Source organism: Rhinatrema bivittatum, chromosome 7, assembly GCF_901001135.1.
Source record: "Rhinatrema bivittatum chromosome 7, aRhiBiv1.1, whole genome shotgun sequence".
In the NCBI taxonomy this organism is placed as follows: Eukaryota; Metazoa; Chordata; class Amphibia; order Gymnophiona; family Rhinatrematidae; genus Rhinatrema; species Rhinatrema bivittatum.
Genome location: NC_042621.1, coordinates 268,095,526 through 268,115,689, shown reverse-complemented (window position 1 = coordinate 268,115,689; position 20,164 = coordinate 268,095,526). Strand labels below are relative to the sequence as shown.

The 20,164-nt window shown below is 45.8% G+C and overlaps 1 protein-coding gene across 1 annotated transcript in view; it reads right to left on the bottom strand.

The window, feature by feature from the left end:
- Positions 1 to 20,164, bottom strand: part of OGA (O-GlcNAcase) — a 182,125-nt gene that overhangs the window by 79,871 nt on the left and 82,090 nt on the right. The window contains exon 9 of the mRNA XM_029610211.1: positions 8,093 to 8,703. Coding sequence (XP_029466071.1) covers positions 8,093 to 8,703 — 611 coding nt within the window. The remainder of the gene's footprint in view (positions 1 to 8,092; positions 8,704 to 20,164) is intronic.

Below are 20,164 nucleotides of genomic sequence, written 5' to 3'. Positions count from 1 at the left end.
TTACTGTTTTCAGGGGAAATTATGAGGACTTCGGTTTTAGCGGAATTTAAGATTAGATTTAGGCTGGAGAGGAGGTTGTCAATATTTTGAAGACAGTTTTCCCAGATTTTGATAGTTTTTGTAAGGGATTCTTTGATAGGGATGACAATCTGGATGTCATCTGCGTATAGAAAGTATTTGAGGTTAAGATTAGTTAATAGTTGACATAGGGGTAGGAGGTAAATGTTAAAGAGCGTGGGGGAGAGAGAGGAGCCCTGTGGAACACCTAGCGAAGAAGGGTAAAACTGTGATTCTTTGTTATGTATTTTGACTTTATATCCTCTGTTTCCCAAGAATGATTTGAACCAGGCAAGAGCAGAGCCTGTAATTCCGATGTTCGCTAGTTGATTTAGGAGTGATTCACGGTGTCAAAGGCCGCCGATAGGTCGAGGAGTATCAGCAAGTAGGCGTGACCTTTATCGAGGCCCATGATGAGGTAATCTGTCAGAGATATGAGAAGTGATTCTGTACTTAAAGATTTTCGGAAGCCGTATTGAGTGGGGAATAATATGTTGTTGTCTTCGAGGTATTCTGATAATCTGGTGTTGACTAATTTTTCTGTAACCTTGGCTATAAAAGGAAGGTTGGATATTGGGCGGAAGTTGGATGGATCTTTAGGATTAAGGTTCGGTTTTTTTAATAGGGGTTTGATAGAAGCAACTTTCAGGTCGTCTGGATAAATTCCTTGGGCTAAGGAACAATTGATAATGTCAGTTAGGGTTTTGGAGATGGTATCTGGAATTAGCAGCAGTAGTTTGGGAGGGATCTGGTCAAATGGGTGGGATGATGGTTTCATTCTCTTCAATACTAACTTGGTCTCTGATATTGCAATGGGTTCGAAGGCTTGTATAGCCATGTCATTGCAGTGATGGCGGAATGTGCTGGGTGGGGCTAGGGTATTCGTTTTTAGTTGAGATTGCAGGTTGGAAATTTTGTTACTGAAGAAGATGGCCAGCTCCTCAGCTTTTTCGTGCGCTTGGTTGAGTGGGATGTCCGGAGAATTGGGTTGAGTTAAGTTCGAGACGTAAGTAAAGAGGGCTTTTGAATCGAAGATGAGGTGATGTATCTTGTGAGCGTAGTAGTCCCTTTTTGTTTTTAGTGTGGCGCTCTTGTAGATGTGAAGAGCAAGTTTGTAAGCTGAGAGGGAGGTCGGTGATGGTGCTTTACGCCATTTATTTTCTTTTTGTCTCAGTGAAAGCTTGAGTTTTTGTAGTTGGTCATTAAACCAGGGTTGTCTTCTGGCGGCATTATGTTTAGGTTTTTTTGTTGCCAGTGGGCAGAGTTTATTAGCTGCCGATTCTGTGATGTTGGACCATGAGTGGAGAGCCGTGTTGGGAGTGGAGATGTCTATGTGGGGGAGTTCTAGGACAAGGTGTTCGTGAAGTTCATCTGATGAACATAGGTTTCTGTAAGTAAATTGAGGTTGAAGATCTTGTTTGATGTTAGATTGTGCCAGCGAAAAAGTGGTAGAAATTAAAGCATGGTCTGACCAGGGGACTATTTTGCATATGGGGGGTGCTGAGTACGCGATGCCTGAGTTTACAAAAATGAGATCCAAAGTGTGTCCTGCTCTGTGAGTAGGGTTGTTGATTATCTGCTTGAATCCCATGGCGGTCATTGCATTTAGGAAAGTTTCACAGTTTGTAGATGGAGAGGGGTCATCAACATGTAAGTTGAAGTCTCCCAAAATGATGGCTGGAACCGCAAGATTTAGGTTAGTAGCTATTATTTCTAGAATGGGGGAGGCATCTGATTCCAGCAGTCCCGGAGGGGCGTAGACTAGAATGATTTGTAGCTGGTCAGATTTGAAAAATCCGGCTTCAATTTTTGTGGGAGAATGAATTGGGAATTGAGTAAGTCTCAGCTCTTTTTTGGCTGCAAGGAGAATACCCCCACCCTTTCTTTTCTGTCTGGGAATAGAGAAGAAGTCATGGGATTCCGTAGGAAGTTGGTTTATTAGTGCGGTGTCCGTCTGTTTAAGCCATGTTTCAGTAATTGCACAGAGGTCGGGTTTGGTGTCCAGTAGAAGGTCATTAAGTATTAGTGTTTTTTTGGTAAGGGATTGAGCGTTGAATAAAATCAGAGAGAAAAGAGCCAGGCCTAGTGTCTGTGTAAGGGGGGAAATCATGATAGGGATGAGTGATTTATAGGTAGTTGGCCGTGAAAACACTGATGGGTTTCTAATGAGAAATGACCTTTGTTGGAGAATTGGAATAGGGAGACCAGTATGCATTGAGGCTTGGAGGGGTGAGCGCTGGATGCTTGCTGGAGCGGAAGGAAGAGCGCTGGATGCTTGCTGGAGCGGAAGGAGGAGCGCTGGATGATTGCTGGAGCGGAAGGAGGAGCGCTGGATGATTGCTGGAGTGGAAGGAAGAGCGCTGGATGATTGCTGGAGTGGAAGGAAGAGCGCTGGATGATTGCTGGAGTGGAAGGAAGAGCGCTGGGTGGAAGGGTGAGCGCTGGATGATTGCTGGAGTGGAAGGAAGAGCGCTGGATGATTGCTGGAGTGTAAGGAAGAGCGCTGGATGATTGCTGGAGTGGAAGGAAGAGCGCTGGATGATTGCTGGAGTGGAAGGAAGAGCGCTGGATGATTGCGTTGGTCTCAGGGCTATTTGAACAGAATGTAAAAGGTCCTCATTGAGCCTAGGCTTCAAGATGTGGTTGTAGATTGGTGGAGTTTCACGTAGCTGTAGTTGTTCGCAGGTGGGTGGTGTCGTCTGCAAGAGGCCTTTGTTTGTTTGTTGGGCTTCCCTGGGTGGAGAACGGGGCTCCTCGGGGCTGCAACGAAGGGGCGAGACAAAGGGGCTGGCCCCTTTGTCGTGCTCCTTAGGCGTGCGACGCACGGCGTGCGACGCCTAGGCGCTGTGGTCGATTTAAAGGGCTCCTGGCCCTGCTGCTATTGGCGGCTTGTGCGGGTACGGATTGGCCGCTTCACGGCCCGGAGGAGGGCTGTGGGTGGCGCCTCGGTTCGCGGCTCTGCGCCTCTGCGCCTCGTGGCCGGCGCTGGGGGCTGCCGGGGGCAAGGGTGCGAATCTAAGCAGTAGTGAGCTGCGAATGTGTGAAGAGAGCTCCTTGTCGCAGCCTAGCAGATGTCGGCAATTGGTACTGAACGATAGTGTGCTACTGACGTTGCCATGACCCTTACAAAATGTGCCTTCACTCACCCCTGGAGAGGAAGGCCTGCTTCCTCATAGCAGAATTTGATACAGTCTGCTAGCCAGGTGGAGAGAGTTTGCTTGCCCACTGCAACTCCCAGCTTGTTTTTGTCAAAAGAAACAAAAAGAGTTGGGTGGATTTCCTATGGACTGCAGTGCGGTCTAAATAGAATGCAAGTGCATGCTTACAGTCCAAAGTGTGCAAAACCCTCTCGCCCTGGTGAGAGTGAGGCCTTGGGAAAAGAGTGGGCAGACTATAGACTGAGTAAGGGGACAGACTGTGCCCACCTTAGGAAGAAATTTAGAGTGAGTATGGAGGACCAGTCTGTCATGGAGGAACCTAGTGTAGGGTGAGTATGCAACAAGGGCTTGTAACTCACCAACCCTTTTAGTAGGGGTTGAGCCATTATCAGGGCATCCCCTACTCCCTGGTAGTACGCTGAAATGGCACTGAGGTGTACCTGTGCAGAGGATGTCTGGAGACCAGAATCCGAAAGGTACCCTATATAGCCTAATAGAGATGGAGTGTGGCAGGAAAAGGAGCCAATACCTTTTTGTGTACACCATTTGGTAAATCCTGTCCATTTCAAATGGTAAGATTTAGTGTGGAAGGTTTTCGTGAAGCTACAAGTACCTGAAAAACATTAGTGAAAAGATATGAAGGTTCAGATGGTATAAATTGCCGTGATATTGTGTTATGAGATTGAGCTGTGGACAGGTGAATTGGTTTCTGGATTAATAGATCGAGAAGTATGGGAAAGCATACTTGTCGAGGCCAGTACAGGGGTATGAGAATCATTAAACCCCTGTCCTGCTGTAGCTTCACGAGAGTTTTTGGCTATGAGTAGTATCGGAGGAGACGTATATAGGAGGCCTTTGTTCCAGGGGCGAGCAAAGGCGTCCATGGCTAACGTGTGTCATTGCCTGTGTAGGGAGCAGAATCTGTCCACTTTGTGGTTCAATTTGGACACAAAGAGGTCGATGGTTGGTTGACCTCAGCGCTAGAAGATTTTGCTCGCTACATATGGGTTCAGAGACCACTCGTGGGGATGGAGACATCGATTGAGATGGTTTACTAGTACGTTCAGTATGCCTGTTATATAAGTGGCCCGGAGATGCACGGAGTGTTAATACGAGCTCCTCAACCCAAGATGGATGCGACTGTGGCCAAGGTCACCTGAGGAATTGGTTACTGAATCTTAACATGGATCAGGGACAAAAACAGTTAAACGGCTTAGAGCCACTGAGTTTTCCCATGGCTAGTCTGGCCATTGGAGTGATGTGGACCGTGGAAGCCATGACGCCCAGCAATGGAAAGAATTGATGGGCTGAGGCTATGTTGCATGCGCGCAGAGATGTGGACAGTTTGATAGGATGTCTGCGTGGTTGTTGGGCAGGAAGGCCTTTTCGACTGTAGTGCCCAGATCTGGTCCGATGGAGGCAAGAAGATGAGACGGATCCATATGGGATTTATGGAGGTTGATCAGAAATCTCAGCAAATTTAGTAGATTTATTGTGAGTCTTAGAGAATTTAGAGCTCCGTGTTTGGATTGACTCCTTATCAGGCAGTCATCCAGGTAAGGAAACACGTGAATGCTGTTTTTTCGTAGATGAGCAGCAATCACTGCTGGGCATTTGGTGTAATACACGAGGTGTCTAAGCTAGTTCGAATGGCAGAACTTGGTATTGAAAATGCTGTTGACTCACTATGAAGCGTATTGAAGGTCCAGAGAATAGTCAACCTCCTTGTTGTAGTAAGGAAAGCACGGTGCCGAACTTTTCTTTCTGAAGAAATTTGTTGAGATTTCTAAGGTCCAGGATGGGTGGAGGTCGCCTGTTTTCCTTGGAAGTAGGAAATAGCGTGATTAAGATCCTCTGCCTTGCTGTGTCCAGGGAATGGTGTCCCAAGCACTGGTCCTCAGTAGGATGGACCGTTCTGTTCTCTGGCAAGGATCAAAATCCAGAAGCCTGCCCAACTGGCAGAGCTGGTGTGATCTGGATATCAGTTGTTGACGTGTACGTGCTTTTTGAAGTGGACTGGTTGGTCTCCCGCGGGAGCTGGATAATACTCGTGTGAGTGGTAAAAGGTCCTTCTAGTATCCCTCTTCACTGGTTTTCTAGCCGAGGAGGGAGGATTTGCAAGAAACAGAGATCTGTCGCAGAGTCTCGCGGTGGTCTTGCAATTGAGGCACTGTCTGCTGGACCTTGTGCATGAAGAGATGATCTGCGGTGCATGGCAGATCAGCTAGTTTATCTTGGACTTTGGGCCGTAAATCAGGGGCCGTAAGCCAGGTTCACCATCTAGCACAGAGTCCTGTTGCTGGCAACGGGAGGACGTTTCAAAGCATCACATGTTGTTCGAATTTCATTTTGATGGCAGTGAGGTTCCCTCAGTGTTGTGTCAAACATAGCTGGTAACAGCAATATGTGACACCAACATGGATCCCTGGAAGATTTTACGACCTAGACCCTCCCGAAAACTTCTGTTCCTCTTTAGTTACCAAGTCGAAAGGGATGGTTTCAGACATTTCCTTTACAAAAGTGGCAAAGGAGATGTCATTTGGAGGAATCATCTCCACTCTCTTCTGGTGGAGAAGGCTCCGAGAGGTGCTTCTGTACCGCCTCAAACGTTGCTGATGTCAACACAGACTAGGAGGAAGGAGGGGTGGCCAGATCTTCTTCGGACCCGCAAGGTGGATCAGTGACTGGTATAAGGACCGGTGAAGACCACTGCGGACCCCCAGCACTGACAGAGGACTCGTACTCCTTACTGTGGAGTTGCCTTGGGGACATCGCAGCATGAATCCTGCATCCCCGTGCCCAGCACCAATGCTTCTTCGGCTTTCCTCGATGTTCGGCCCAGTCCTTCCCTAGGCCATGCCTAGGCAGACGATGAGGAACCAGACATCCTCAGCCTGGAAGAGATAGACTGTGGTCTGTCTCCGGTGCCCCTATCCGCTGACGACACAGATGGAACTGATGGTCCTGCTGATGTCGATGCACAGTGTCCATCGGTGCAGCTCCCAGGTCCATTGATGCCAATGGCTTGGACTTCAACTCAAAGAGCTGCTCCATCTTGTAGAGTTGAGGCAGACGTCCCTTCAGGGTCATTTGGGCGCATAAGCGGCAACCCCAGACGTCATGTGATGCCCCCAGAGGACACATATCTCATATGTATCAATGATGGACATGGGCCTCAGGCACCGAGGACATTGCCTAAAACCAGACGCAGCCATATCGGGACGAAACAAAAGGGACACAAATCGAAATAGATGGTGGCAGGCGTCGATAGTCAGCAGGCACAGAGGTACCACCACCTCGAGGGATCAACCTCGAAGGGAAACTTACCAGAATTTCCGAAATCCTTGACTAGGAACATTATGAGAAGGCACCAAGAGGGACCCAGCTACAGAATGAGAAAAATCCACAAAAAACGCAAGAAAAGGGAAAGTTTTCCACAAGGCCAAAAACAGCCAAAAGTGAGCTCACTCACACCACAAAGCTTACAGCTCCATGGAAAAAGAGAGACTGGAGAGTGTGCCTTGTCAAAGGTCTAAAAACTTTGAAATAAGTTTTCTGCATTGGGCTCCATCTGTTGATGTCACCCATGTGTGTGAGGACTACCATCCTGCTTTGTCCTCGGAGAATTACTGAAACTACTTGTGTGGTCATTGCCTGAACCACTCAGACAGGGGCTTGGTCAAGGGCCACAGTGATCCCAAAGTTGGGAATCTGATAGCAATATACAGAAATGAAGTTACATATATCTAATACATTTTAATAGCCTTTTTTCACATTTTTAAAGCAGGAGGTGGTGTCCACTACTAGTTTACTGATGCTATAAGCCCAACCCCAAGTTTCTTAAAGCAGCTCAAAGGTAGATTTTGCAGCATGAGTTTGAAAATCCTGTGGCAAAGATTATCAAGTTCTGTAGCAAACATGTAGCATTTGTATATTAAATAATTTTTATTTTTATAAAAGAAAATACAAGTTAGCTATTTTCTGATTGTGACTGGTTAATTTATTTGGTTCTTTTTTTGGGGGGGGAGAAGAGGAATCAGTCATTGGTGCTGTGAAGGAAGGGAACCTTGAAGGAAGGAAGGGGGGAGGAAGAGAAATAGGGAAGAAAAAAAGGTAAATGAGGAGGAAGAAGGCAAGATCACTAAGAAAAGGGAAGGGAAGAATCCACACACCACTTCTTGACCCCCAAGCCTCTCTGTATCCATCCCCCTACCCCCCCCCCCCCAGCCCATTCTAGTCCCTTCAATCTCCCCCATTTCTTCATTTGCTTTCTTACCCCAATCCCCAGCATGGGACTAAAATAACCACCATATGGCACCTCAGGCATTGTCGTCACCATCTACTGCTCTTGCTACTTTGTCATACTCTGAACTGCACAGACATCTGTGGTACTGTGCAGTTCAAAGCATAACCCTGACCCCAAGCAGCAAAGGATGTTGCTGCTGTCATACTCCTAACCCCAAACTGGGATCCTCAAAAGTAAGGAGGGGAGAGGTGTGCTGCAACTGCTTTTTGTTTCCCCTTTCCTCCCTGATCTCCTGCAGTGATTAGCCAATTCCACAGCTGCAGTCAAATTTCACAACCCTTATCACATCTGCAGAGTCATGGGAGACTGGGGCCCATAGCTATAAGTTACTGACAGATCTACAGCCAACTCTCTCAATAACAATCAAATAAGCAAGCTTTCAATACAATTTTTTTGTGCTTAGACAAAATCAGATCAGTTGGACATAGGGCTTTTCATAAGGCATTACTATCACTTTCAGGGCAGGCAAAGACTGCAAGGAAAATTTTTTACCAGGAGCTACAACACAGAGTAAGACAGTGGATCAAGTAACAGGGAAAAAAAAAAGAAAACTTAACTATTTCGAACTTACTTTCTCAGAGTCCTTTCCTCTGCAGTTAACACTAACAACGCTACTATTTGCCCGAAGCCATTTGAATTCCTTTAGCATCTGAGCACCTTTGGGGCCATGCTCATAAGGAAGGTAAAAAAGGTCAGCAAGTAAATGCAGGTCCTCTAAGGTTACTGGCTCTGCAGTGTAGAGAGGTTTCTCATTTGGACCAGGCAAAAACTGTTCCTTGCTTATTTGCTCATCAGTCTGCATAGGAGCAATGTCATTTCCAGAGTCTTCCTGCATGGATGCTTCTGGAGACTTTGCCTCTGCAATGCTTTCTTTATCAGTGTCCATTGGTTTCAATTCTTCTGACATTTTGGCTTCAACGATCTCAGTTAATATCTGGTTACCATTTTTGTCCCCATCATCTTGCTTTTCCACAACCATGTCCATTGGTTCCTCATCCAACTGTTTCTTTTCATCTTCTTTAGCTAATGCTGGAGGCTCCACGCCTAATGCTGTTCCCTGGCTCATAATAGGTTGCTGATAAACTGTTGTAACCGTTGTAGTTGCATTTAAAGAAGGTGGTGTGACTACAGGTAGTACACCAACACCACTTGTTTTAGCTCCACTGTGAGCTACTTGTCTACCTAGAAAGCAAGAAAACAAAAACAGACTTAAGAATGCAATTACCTGTAATAACTGCGATAGAGTTTGGTGTAGAATTCAGTTTTGAATTTGGTCAGTCTGCCAATCTAATTTGTAGGAGAACTGTAATGAGAAATTACTACTTACATGATAATTATTTAGGACAGTCAGATGAATCCAGAACAAGTGGGTTATGCACCTCTACCAGCAGAGGGAGACGAAGCAAAGTGACGTCACAGTATATATAACCTTGCAGTGACATCAGCCTGCCAGTATTCTCTTCAAAAGCAACTATGGACAGACTAACAGGTTGATTAAAAAAGGTAACCATTTCAAAACTCAGCCAAAGGCAACACTGAGCTCAGACAAGAATGTATTAACACTAGTCTAGGGACTGGATGAACACTTACCAGTAATCCCTGTAACACGTAGCCATGGAGGAGGGACATAATGCAACCATTCGGCAGCCAAGGGAGGGAAGCTGGATTCATCTGACTGTCCAAAAGAAAAGGAAATTTATGAGGTAAATAGTAAATTTTCATTTCTTAGCGTCCAGTCAGATGACTTCAGAACAAGTGGAATGAACCTAAGCTACTCCCAAATAAGGAGGGAGGCTGCCCGCGGTCCAGTCAAAACTGCATTGCAAAAGCTGTGTCCTCCTGGACCTGCACGTCCAAATGATAATACCTAGAAAAAGTGTTTAACGAGGACCACGTCGCAGCTCAGCAAATGTCAACAGGAAACGATTTCACTTTTGCCCATTACACTGCCTGAGCCCTAGTGGAATGAGCCTTGAACTGACTAGGTAACTGCTTCCCAGCATAGACGTATGCAGCTGTGACTACTTCCTTAATCCAGCGAGCTATGGTAGTCCACGAGGACAAATAGGCAATCCGCCTTTCGTAAAGGCTTAGTAACCTCCAGATACTGGACAATATGTCTCTTGACATCCAAGGCTCACAATAGCTAATACTCCTCTACATCTCTTTCTTTGTCCAGAGATGGCAAGGAAATGGACTGATTCAAGCGAAAGTCAGTGATCACCTTCAGTAGAAAGGAAGGAACAGTACACAGCTGTACCACCCTTGGAGTCACATGGAGAAATGGGTCCTGGCAAGACAAGGTCTGTAGTTCGGAAACCCTATGCACAGAACAAATTGCCAAAAGAAACACCGTTTTCAAGTTCAGTAATCGCAAGGTCAGATTACACATTGGTCTAAACATAGGTTCTGCTAAGAAATCCAAAACCAAATTAAGACTCCGTAAGGACACTGCAAACTACAAAGGACGACGAAGATGTTTCACTCCTTTCAGGAAACGGGCCACAACAGGATGAGCCGACAAGGATCCGCCATTCACCTGACCTCTGAAACTTGCGAGAGCCGCTACTTGTACCTTTAAGGAATTAAGTGCCAAGCTTTTATTCAAGCCATCTGCAAAAATTCCAAAAATGAGCGGTATCTTGACCGAACAAGGAAGAGTACCTCAATCCTCACACCAGGCCTCAAACACAAGCCAAACCCACACAGAGGCCAAGGAAGTGGAGAACTTTCTAGCTCTTAGCAAGGTGGAAATCACTGTCGCAGAGAATCCACATTTCAGCAAGCGAGCCCTTTCAAGGGCCATACTGTAAGACAAATCGATTTGGATCTTTTTAAAGAATAGGACCCTGCTGCAACAGATCCCTGTGCACCGGAAGTTGAAGGAGCGATTCTGCCATGAGCCACCGCAGATCCGCATACCACAGTCTCCTGTGCCAATTTGGATCAACCAAGAGCACCACCCCTCTATGGTGCTCGATCCATCGGACTAATCTGCCCAACATGGGCCATAGAGGAAAGGCATATAGCAACTTGTCTTCTGGCCACTCCTGCACCAAGGCATCGATCCCAGACGACCTCTGATCTCTCCTGTGACTGAAGAATCACAGAACTTTCATATTACGAGAAGTTGACAGCAAGTCTAGAAACAGGAGATCCCAGCGATCCAGAATCAGCTGAAATGCCTCATTTGATAGCACCCATTCTCCTGGGTCCAGATTTTCCTGGCTGAGAAAGTCTGCTCTTAACATAGACTGTTCCTGCTATATGTGAGGCTGAGATTACCTGGAGATGTAGTTCAGCCCATTCCGTAAGTTGATCTATCTCCTGTGACACTTGCTGGTTCTTGGTTTTTCCCTGCTGATTTATAATAAGCCACAGTTGTTGCGCTGTCCGACATTATCCAGACCGCTCAAATCCCGCAGCCTTTCACTGAACTGCAAACATGCAAGCTGGACTAACCTGGCTTCCAAACGATTGATGTTCCAGAGAGACTCTTCTGCATCCCAGCGCCCTTGCCCTGTCAGCTCCTGACAGTGAGCTCCCCAACCATGAAGGCTTGCATCTGTCATCAGTACTAGCCAGTCTGGTGGTCCTAGGGAAATTCCCTTCCTTAGATGTTCCGGCCATAGCCACCACTGCAGTCGAAAGGAGACCTCCATCAGCAGGTGGAGCCGAACCGAATAGTCCAGGTTCCACAGAGAGAACAGGGAGCAATGAAGAGGACACATAAGTGCCCTCGCCCATGGTACCACTTCCAGTGTTGAGGTCATTAAACCAAGTAGGTAGGTAGGACCATACTGTTGGGCGCACAGTGTTCATTAATAGATGTAGCTGTGCCATCAACTTCTGAATATGAGCTTCTGGCAGGAAAACCTTGCCCTGCTTTGTGTCAAACTGAACCCCAAGATATTCCAAGGCTGAAAACTACTCTTGGCTAGGTTCACTACCCAGCCAAGCTCCTGCAACAGGATTGATCACCCTGCGGGTCACCAGGCGGCTCTCTTCCAGCGACTTGGTTTAAATCAGTTAGCCCAGATATGTATGTACTAGAATCCCATCCTTTCTAAATTCTGCTGCAATTACCACCATTACCTTGGAAAAGATCTTGGAAGCGGTGGCCAGACCAAAAGACAGTGCCTGAAACTGATAATGGCGTCCCAGAACTGCGAACCACAGAACGCGCTGATGTTCTAGTCGAATGGGAATGTGAAGATACGCTTCGAACAAGTCCAAAGAAGTCAGAAATTCCCCGACTGCACAACCATTATCACTGAGCGCAAGGTCTCCATGTGAAAATGTGTCACCTGCAGATGACTTGACACCTTTGAGATCCAGGATGGGATAAAAGGATCCCTTTTTCTTAGACACAACGAAATAAATTGAATATCGCCCTATATTTTCTTGAGACATGAGCACCAGAATCACAGCCCTCTGATTGAGGAGCCTTGCCAATGAATTCTCCACTGCCTGCTTCTTCTGTGGGGAGTGGCAAGGACCGTGAACATGTCCTGAGAAATACTGCGAAACTCCAATGCATATCCTTCTCTTACCACCTCCAGGACCTATTGATCTGAAGTGATCTTGATCCACCTCTGATAGAAGAGAGAGAGGCATTCCCGTCTCCTGTACCCGGGAGTGGGTCGGAAAACCTTCGTTGGGAGGTTCAGGAGGATCCACTTCCCCTTCTGGGCTGTCTGGGATGAAAGGACTGAGACCTACCAAAAGACTGAGTCATCTGAAAGGTCACTTCTCTATAGTGTTGAAAATGCTTGGATCCCCTAGCACGACCTCTCATGCTAAAGGAGCGTGGCTGGCGTCTGCATCTTATCCTCTGGTAACCGAGGAACCAGTGATTCACTCCACTTACTGGCCAGTTTCTCCAACTCACTACTGAACAAGAGCAAGCCTTTAAAGGACAATTTCATGAGGTTAGCCTTGGAGATCCCATCAGCCGACCAATTCCTCAGCCATAACTGATGCCTGGCCGCTATTACTGAAGTCATCCCTCTGGCTGAGATATGGACCAAACTGCAGCCTGCATCTGTCAAGAAGGTGGCCATTGGCTCCATAACTTCCCTGAAATTCACCCCAGAGTCATCATCTTGAGAGAGAAGTAAACAAGAGCGAGCCACAGGGAACAACAAGAAACTATTTGCAAAGTCATTGCCACTGCTTCAAACGCCTGCGTAGTTTCAATCCTATCAGGTACATCCTTCAAGGCCGCTCCTCCCTCTATGAGGATAGTCATCCACCTGGAGATTGAAAATACAAGTGCATCCCCCTTCAGAAACCATAAATGCTCTCACCCCACCTGATCCAGAGAGTACAGGCCTTCCAAAACCCGACCTCCTTTGAAATTAACCTCTGGGGCGCCCCACTCAAGATCAATCAATTCTTGAATGGCCTCCATCACAGAGAAAAAAAAACCAAGAGGCTTTACGCAGAGAAACAAAAATGGGAGTTTTCTTTGGCTCAAAAATGGAATCTGCCCCAGGTACTCCCAACATTTTCAAGGTCTGGGAAATCTCTATGGAAGAACCTTAGCATAATCCTATGAGGTTCTAATCCTGGAGAAATTTCACCATCCTCAAGAGAGTCAGGATCGGTGTCATCATCCATGCTATCTGGATCTCTAGGAGTACTCTGGAGCTTAACAGTAGGTCACGGCAAGGTTTGTACCTGCCACTCTGCCCTGGGAACATTGGACGGGACTGAGGACTGTGCCTGAAGAAAGGATTGCAACCCCTGGAAAAATTCTACCCATGAAAATGTAGAAGTATCCAGACCAGGAGGTACTTGAGGCATAATCACTGAGTTGCCTTCCCCTGCTGAAGAACCAGTTAGGGGAGTTCCAAATTCAGGCGCCCCAACTGAAACATCTTTACCCAGACCTACATCCAGCTGGGAAGTACCAGACATAATGAAATCAGAAGATAATTCTCTCTGGGCCTCCAAACAGCGCTGGCACAAGTTAGTGGGCACTCCTGGCTGCGATGCCCGAATATGACAGGCAGTGCAAAGAGAAAGGCGCTTAGGTTTCTTAGTTATAGGCGCCATTAGACTGGCAGCATGATCGGCAGCCGGAGGCGAGCCTCTAGCTGCTTTTATGGGTGTTTGTTTTTGGTTTTTATTTTTTTAAGGGCGTCCAAAAAATTTTAGGCATCCAACCTAGGCATCCCTAGTGATAGATGTTGTAAAAAACTTAAGCACACAGGTAAGCAGAAGGCAACTTAAGGAACCGCTTAATTTGGACAGACAGACTACTAGACCTGTGTAAGTGTCCAAAAACTGGACACACAACTTGAACGCATAGCTAGATGCACACACCAAACCGATAATCCTGTAGAGGGCAGCCTAAAAAAGCGCAAAAAATGCCATTGAGGCCCACCACATGGTGCACAGCGAAAAAAGCCTCGGAGCGGGGCCTAACCGACAGAGGCTGGTCAACCCACTAGCCTGCCCACATGCCTCAACCTCCCATGGAGCAGAATGAACATCGGAACAGTGCACAGAGCACTTTGCTTCCTGCACCTGCTGCCTTTCACTGCTTAATAGCTAAGTCCATGCCAGCTGAAAAACCAGCTACTGGACCAAAGCATTCATCTGACGGACCACGGAAATCACCTCAGGAATTCTCAACTAGGGGAGGGATCTTTTGATATCACCACAGGAGAGCGGGGTGAATTTACTTTCCTTCTCTCTCCTTTTTCAAATTGAAGCAATCCCTAGTAGGGAGATGAATGTCCACCATCTGCTGGAGACTGAGAATACTGGCAGGCTGATGTCACTGCAGCGGTATATATATACTGTGATGTCAGTTTGCTCCATCTCCATCTGCTGGTAGAGATGCATAACCCACTTATTCTGGATTCATCTGACTGGATGCTAACTAAGAAAGGAAGCCATTATTTCATTGTTCTTCCTATTATTTCATGATTTATTATAAAATTTATCAAAATTAAGAGGAGAAAGATAGTTTCCAAACAATAAGATAATTCTTCACAGTCACAGGTGTCACTGCAAAATGTTGGGAACGCCAGTCACAACATATCCACAACTTCAGCCCAAATTCTTTATCAAGCAGGAAAAGGATATTTATTGCATAATTGTGACACACAGCAACAAATAGCATGAAAATAAGACCATGGACTATGGCCAGGCATACAACAAATGAATGTGCAAGCTTCCATTTAAATGCAGTTCAGTTAATTTTGCTATTACAGCTCTTGGTCTCTTGAGCACAGACAATCATTACAAAATTGAAAGTAATTAAAGACTACAAAATTCAAGAGACAACAGAAATCCTAACCCAAAATCTCAGGAGACAAAGGTTATAGTACCTATCAACTGTATCATCTGGGCACTTAACTAGATATTCCATAAGTTACTAGGCACTTGTAGAGAAATTAGATCAGTAAGGTGCCCAAATAAATGTAGATATTTTAAAAACTTATTTAAGCAGGCATTTAACTTACCCTAAATTTTTAGCCTGAAAGTCTTGTAATGCTGCTGACCATATTGTGTTTAAAGATATTGTTTAAGTTTTATCTGGTTTTAATCTTATTTTACTGTTTTTATGTTTTGAGATTTTATCCTATGTCTTTGTTCTATGTTTTACTGAGTATCGGGCCGATACAGTAAAAACGCAGGAGAGCGGGTGAACACCCGCTCTCCCAGCGCACGCACAGGCCACTCTCCTATGCACGTGATTCAGTATTTTAATTTATTTTAATTAGGGCTGGCGGTAAAAAGAGGAGCTAGGGACACTAGCGCATCCCTAGCACCTCTTTTTTGACAGGAGCGGCGGCTGTCAGCGGGTTTGACAGCCGACGCTCAATTTTGCCGGCGTCGGTTCTCAAACCTGCTGACAGCTACGGGTTCGGAAACCGGCAAAATTGAGCGTCTGGTTTTCGACCCGCGAGCCACAGGCCTATTTCAAATTTTTTTTTACTTTCGGGACCTCAGACTTAATATTCCCATGATATTAAGTCGGAGGGTGCACAGAAAAGCAGTTTTTACTGCTTTTCTGAGCACTTTCCCGGTGCCCAGTGAAAGTAAAATGTGCGGCTTGGCTGCATATTTTACTTTCTGTATCACGTGGGAATACCTAATAGGACCATCAACATGCATTTGCATGTTGCAGGCGCTATTAGGTTCGGGGGGTTGGACATGCATTTTGGACACGCTATTACCCCTTACTGAATAAGGGGTAAAGCTAGCGCGTCCAAAATGCGCGTCCAATCGCGGGGTAACAGTGCGCTCCGCTGGAGCGCATTGTACTGTATCAGCCCATATGTTTGCTTGTAAGCCACTGCGAGCCTCAGTATTAATGGCCTACAAATGTAATAGAGATCCCCTAGATCTCCAAAAGATGGCCATAGATCCCTGACCTTGAATTAGTGAGCTATGAGGGAGATACCATCCCTACCACACCTCTCTCCCCCCCCCCCCCCCGATGACAACTTAGATGGTAGAATCCCATTGCAGAAGCAGGGGCTAGGAGCTAGGATAGTGTGGCAGTATAGATTTGGTTTTGGAGCAGACAGGACTATTTTTGGTGAGCTCTGCAAGTTTAGGCTGCCTTCCTAAATAAGGAAGGGAGAGACCCTGCCCTGCCAAGTCTTTGGTTAAGGAATTAAGGGAAGAAACAGATTTTTGTCATTTTGGCTAAGTTTGTGAGAATTTGTGTTTTGAGACCTGTGCCTTCTGGAGGGCAGAAACCCACTCTCCAAGAGAGCAGGTGGGATCTGTATACTCCTTCGCCCAAACAAGAGGAAGTTGCAGAGACAATCTGAAAGTTCCAGTACTTTTTTTTTTCAAATGGAGAAATTACTTACCTGATAATTTTGTTTTCTTTAGTGTAGACAGATGGACTCAGGCCCAATGGGTTATATGCTCCCCTACTAGCAGATGGAGAAGGAGTCAGGTTTCAAAGCGGATGTCACCCTAGATACACACAATGCAGTGACCTCAGCCCTTCAGTATTCTCTTCAAAAGCCATTGTGGACATACTATTGAAAAACTTCATTAGAATTTGATTAAAACCAACTTGACTAAAACCGGATAACCGCAACTGTACTCAAACGGCTGAATCCCAACAAGATTTAGATGCCCTGATCTAGGGATTGGGCGACAGTTTACCCCTAATCTCTTGGAATCGATATTCATCTCATGGACAATTCCCTTGGCACCGTTCTTGGGCAGCTGTGGACGGGATGCTGAGTCCACCTGTCTACACGAAGGAAAACAAAATTATCAGGTAAGTAATTTCTCCATTTCCTAGCGTGTAGCTAGATGGACTCAGGGCCAATGGAATGTACAAAACCTATTCCTGGATCAGGGTGGGGGGGTCACCCGTGGTCTAGTTAACATCACCCATGTAAATGCTGCACCCTCTTGAGCCTGAATGTCCAGGTGATAGAACCTGGAAAAGGTGTGTAAGGAGGCCCATGTTGCCGCTCAGCAGATGTTGATGGGAGACAGTAGCCTAACTTCCGCATAGGAGACTGCCTGAGCCCCAGAGGAATGAGCTTTAACCTGAAAGGGTAATTGCTTTCCTGCCTCCGCATAAGCTCCTGTAACAACCACCTTGATCCAGCGAGCTGTGGTAGCCTGCAAAGCTCGTTCGCACTGCCTCCTTCCACTGTGAACAAACAAGCGGTCTGCCTTACAGACCAGTAAAGCAAAATTGCTTACCTTGTAATAGGTGTTATCCCAGGACAGCAGGATGTAGTCCTCACATATGGGTGACATCAGTAATGGAGCCCTATGTACGGAAAACTTCTGTAAAAGTTTCTATGAAACTTTTGACTGGCACCAGAGTGCCTACTGAGCATGCCCAGCATGCTATGATATTCCCTGCCACAGGGGTCTCCCTTTAGTCTTGGTTTGTAGCAATAGCGTTAGCCAAAAATAAAATAATAAAACGTATCGGACCCAACTCCGCGGGGTGGTGGGTGGGTTTCGTGAGGACTACATCCTGCTGTCCTGGGATAACACCTATTACAAGGTAAGCAATTTTGCTTTATCCCAGGACAAGCAGGATGCTAGTCCTCACATATGGGTGATTAGCAAGCTAGAGGCTGAGTCTTTTGTAGTGAAGCAACAGTGAAGTATTGTTGTCGAAATGAATCAGCCGAAATCACAGCAGGTTGGATGTAGAAGGAGTTGGGATTACACTGGAAACAAGTTCTTTAAGACAGATTGTCCATATGCTGAATCTTGTCTTCCTTCTTTGTCTAAACAGTAGTGAGCTGCAAAGGTGTGAAGAGAACTCCATGTTGCTGCTTTGCAAATGTCCAGAATAGGTACAGAGCGAAGGTGTGCTACTGAAGTTGACATTGCTCTGACTGAGTGTGCTTTTACTCGCCCTTGAAGAGTAAGGCCTGCTTTTTCATAACAAAACTGTATGCAATCTGCTAACCAGTTTGACAGAGTATGCTTACCCACTGCTTTACCTGGTTTGTTTGGATCATAGGATACAAACAGCTGACTGGATTTCCTTTGGGCTGTTGTGCGGTTTAAATAGAAGGACAACGCACGCTTACAGTCCAAAGTGTGTAAGGCTCTTTCACCTTGATGGGAATGAGGCCTAGGAAAGAATGTAGGTAAAACTATTGTTTGGTTTAAGTGAAATTCCGTGACAACCTTAGGAAGGAATTTTGGATGAGTACGGAGTACTACCCTGTCATGTAGGAACTTTGTAAAAGGTTCGTATGTGACTAGTGCTTGCAATTCACTGACCCTTCTAGCTGATGTAATGGCTATGAGAAATACCGTTTTCCAGGTAAGGTATTTAAGGGCACAGGTATTTATGGGTTCAAATGGAGAACGCATAAGCCTAGTTAATACTACGTTCAGGTCCCATTGTATGCCTGGGGAATGAACTGGAGGTTTAATGTGAGTGAGACCTCTCATGAATCTAGTTACGAGAGGCTGTGTAGAAATAGGTGCATCTCCTAGTTTGTTATGGTAAGCTGAGATTGCACTTAAGTGTACCCTTACCGATGATGTCTTAAGACCAGAGTCTGAGAGATGGTAAAGGTAATCGAGTAGTGAGGTTGTGGGGCAAGTGAAAGGATCTAAATCTTTCTGAGTGCACCACAATGTAAACCGTTTCCATTTGTAGGAATAATTCTTTCTAGTGGAAGGTTTACGTGAAGCTATAAGTACTTGAGATATAGTAGTTGAAAGGTTGAGGCCTCCCCTGCTTAACAGATGTCCAAAAGGAGGAGCATAATCGCCCCGTTACTACTGGAGAAATTCAGCTGGCTATTTGTCAGTCCAAGAACTTTAAGGCTCCCGAGCCCTGATGGCTATTCTGCTGAATTTTATAAATATCTAAATGAGCAGTTGGCAATCCCCCTATCCTCCTTGTTTTCAGAGCTCATCAAAACTGGTTCTTTTCCTGTCAATGCTAACCTCGTGCACATTTCACTCATTCCTAAGGCGGGTAAAGACCCACTCCTCCCTAAATCTTACCGCCCAATCTCCCTGCTCAATTTTGACCAAAAGTTGCTAGCTAAATTCATGGCTGATCGATTGGCAGCAATACTTCCCTCAATGATTGGCAGCTGTCAAATGGGTTTTGTGAGAAAGCGTTATGCTCTTTCCAATATATGACGAGTATTGACAGCCATGGTTATGTGCCAGCAGATGAACACTCCCTACTTAACTATTAGCTTCGATGCTGAGAAGGCATTTGATCGCGTGGAGTGGCAATATTTATTCTATATCTTACGGAAAATGGGTTTCAAGGGTTTCTTTTATGATGCTATAAAGCTTTTATATCAAGATCCCACAGTAATCGTTTTCAAGTGCGCAGCATTTGCGGATGATCTACTGGTATTTCTCACTGACCCTCTGAATTCTCTTTACCCTCTACTGCAATTGATATGGATGTTCGGAGTTTTTTCAGGGCTATGCTTAAACAAAGGCAAATCCCTCTGCCTTGGCTTTTCCCAATGCTTTGCAAGAGAAATGGGTTCATCCCTTTCCTCTACTGTGGGCGGGTGAGTCTTTCCATTATTTGGGAGTCCAGATACAAGTGTCCCAGGATCTAGTGTACAAGTGTAATATTCCACGGCTATTAAAATATACCCAAGATACATTGACTAATTGGAAAGCGTTACTGTTGTCCTTGGAAGGGCGGGTGAATTTAAAATGGTTATCCGTTCTCCAAAATTTACCCCTGCAGCTTAAACGCAGAGATTTGTCTCTCCTAGACAGGGCTCTGCAGAATGTTTTGTGGAGAGGTGGGAAGGCCAGAGTTCCACTTTCTTGGCTGAAGGAGCAATGGGGCATTGGGGGCCTGGGAGTTCCAGATTTATCATATAAAATTTGGCAAGTAACTTGCGCATAGCCAGAGACTGGTTATTGGATAAATCTTCTTATATCAATGTATTAGCGGAAAGAGCTTTAGAGGATCAGATAGATCTTAAATATGTTCTGCAGTCTGAGGCGAGTAGACTCTAGTCTTTCTTAGTACAGGCTGTAATCACAAAGCCAATCCAACAAGCATGGCTGAAGCTTACCAGAGTCTTACAAGTACATCGGCTTTGTTCTTATTTACTGCCTATAGTTGGAAATGTCGATTTTTCCCCTGGCTGTAAGTCTGCGGACTTCCGTGTCTGGGCGTCCA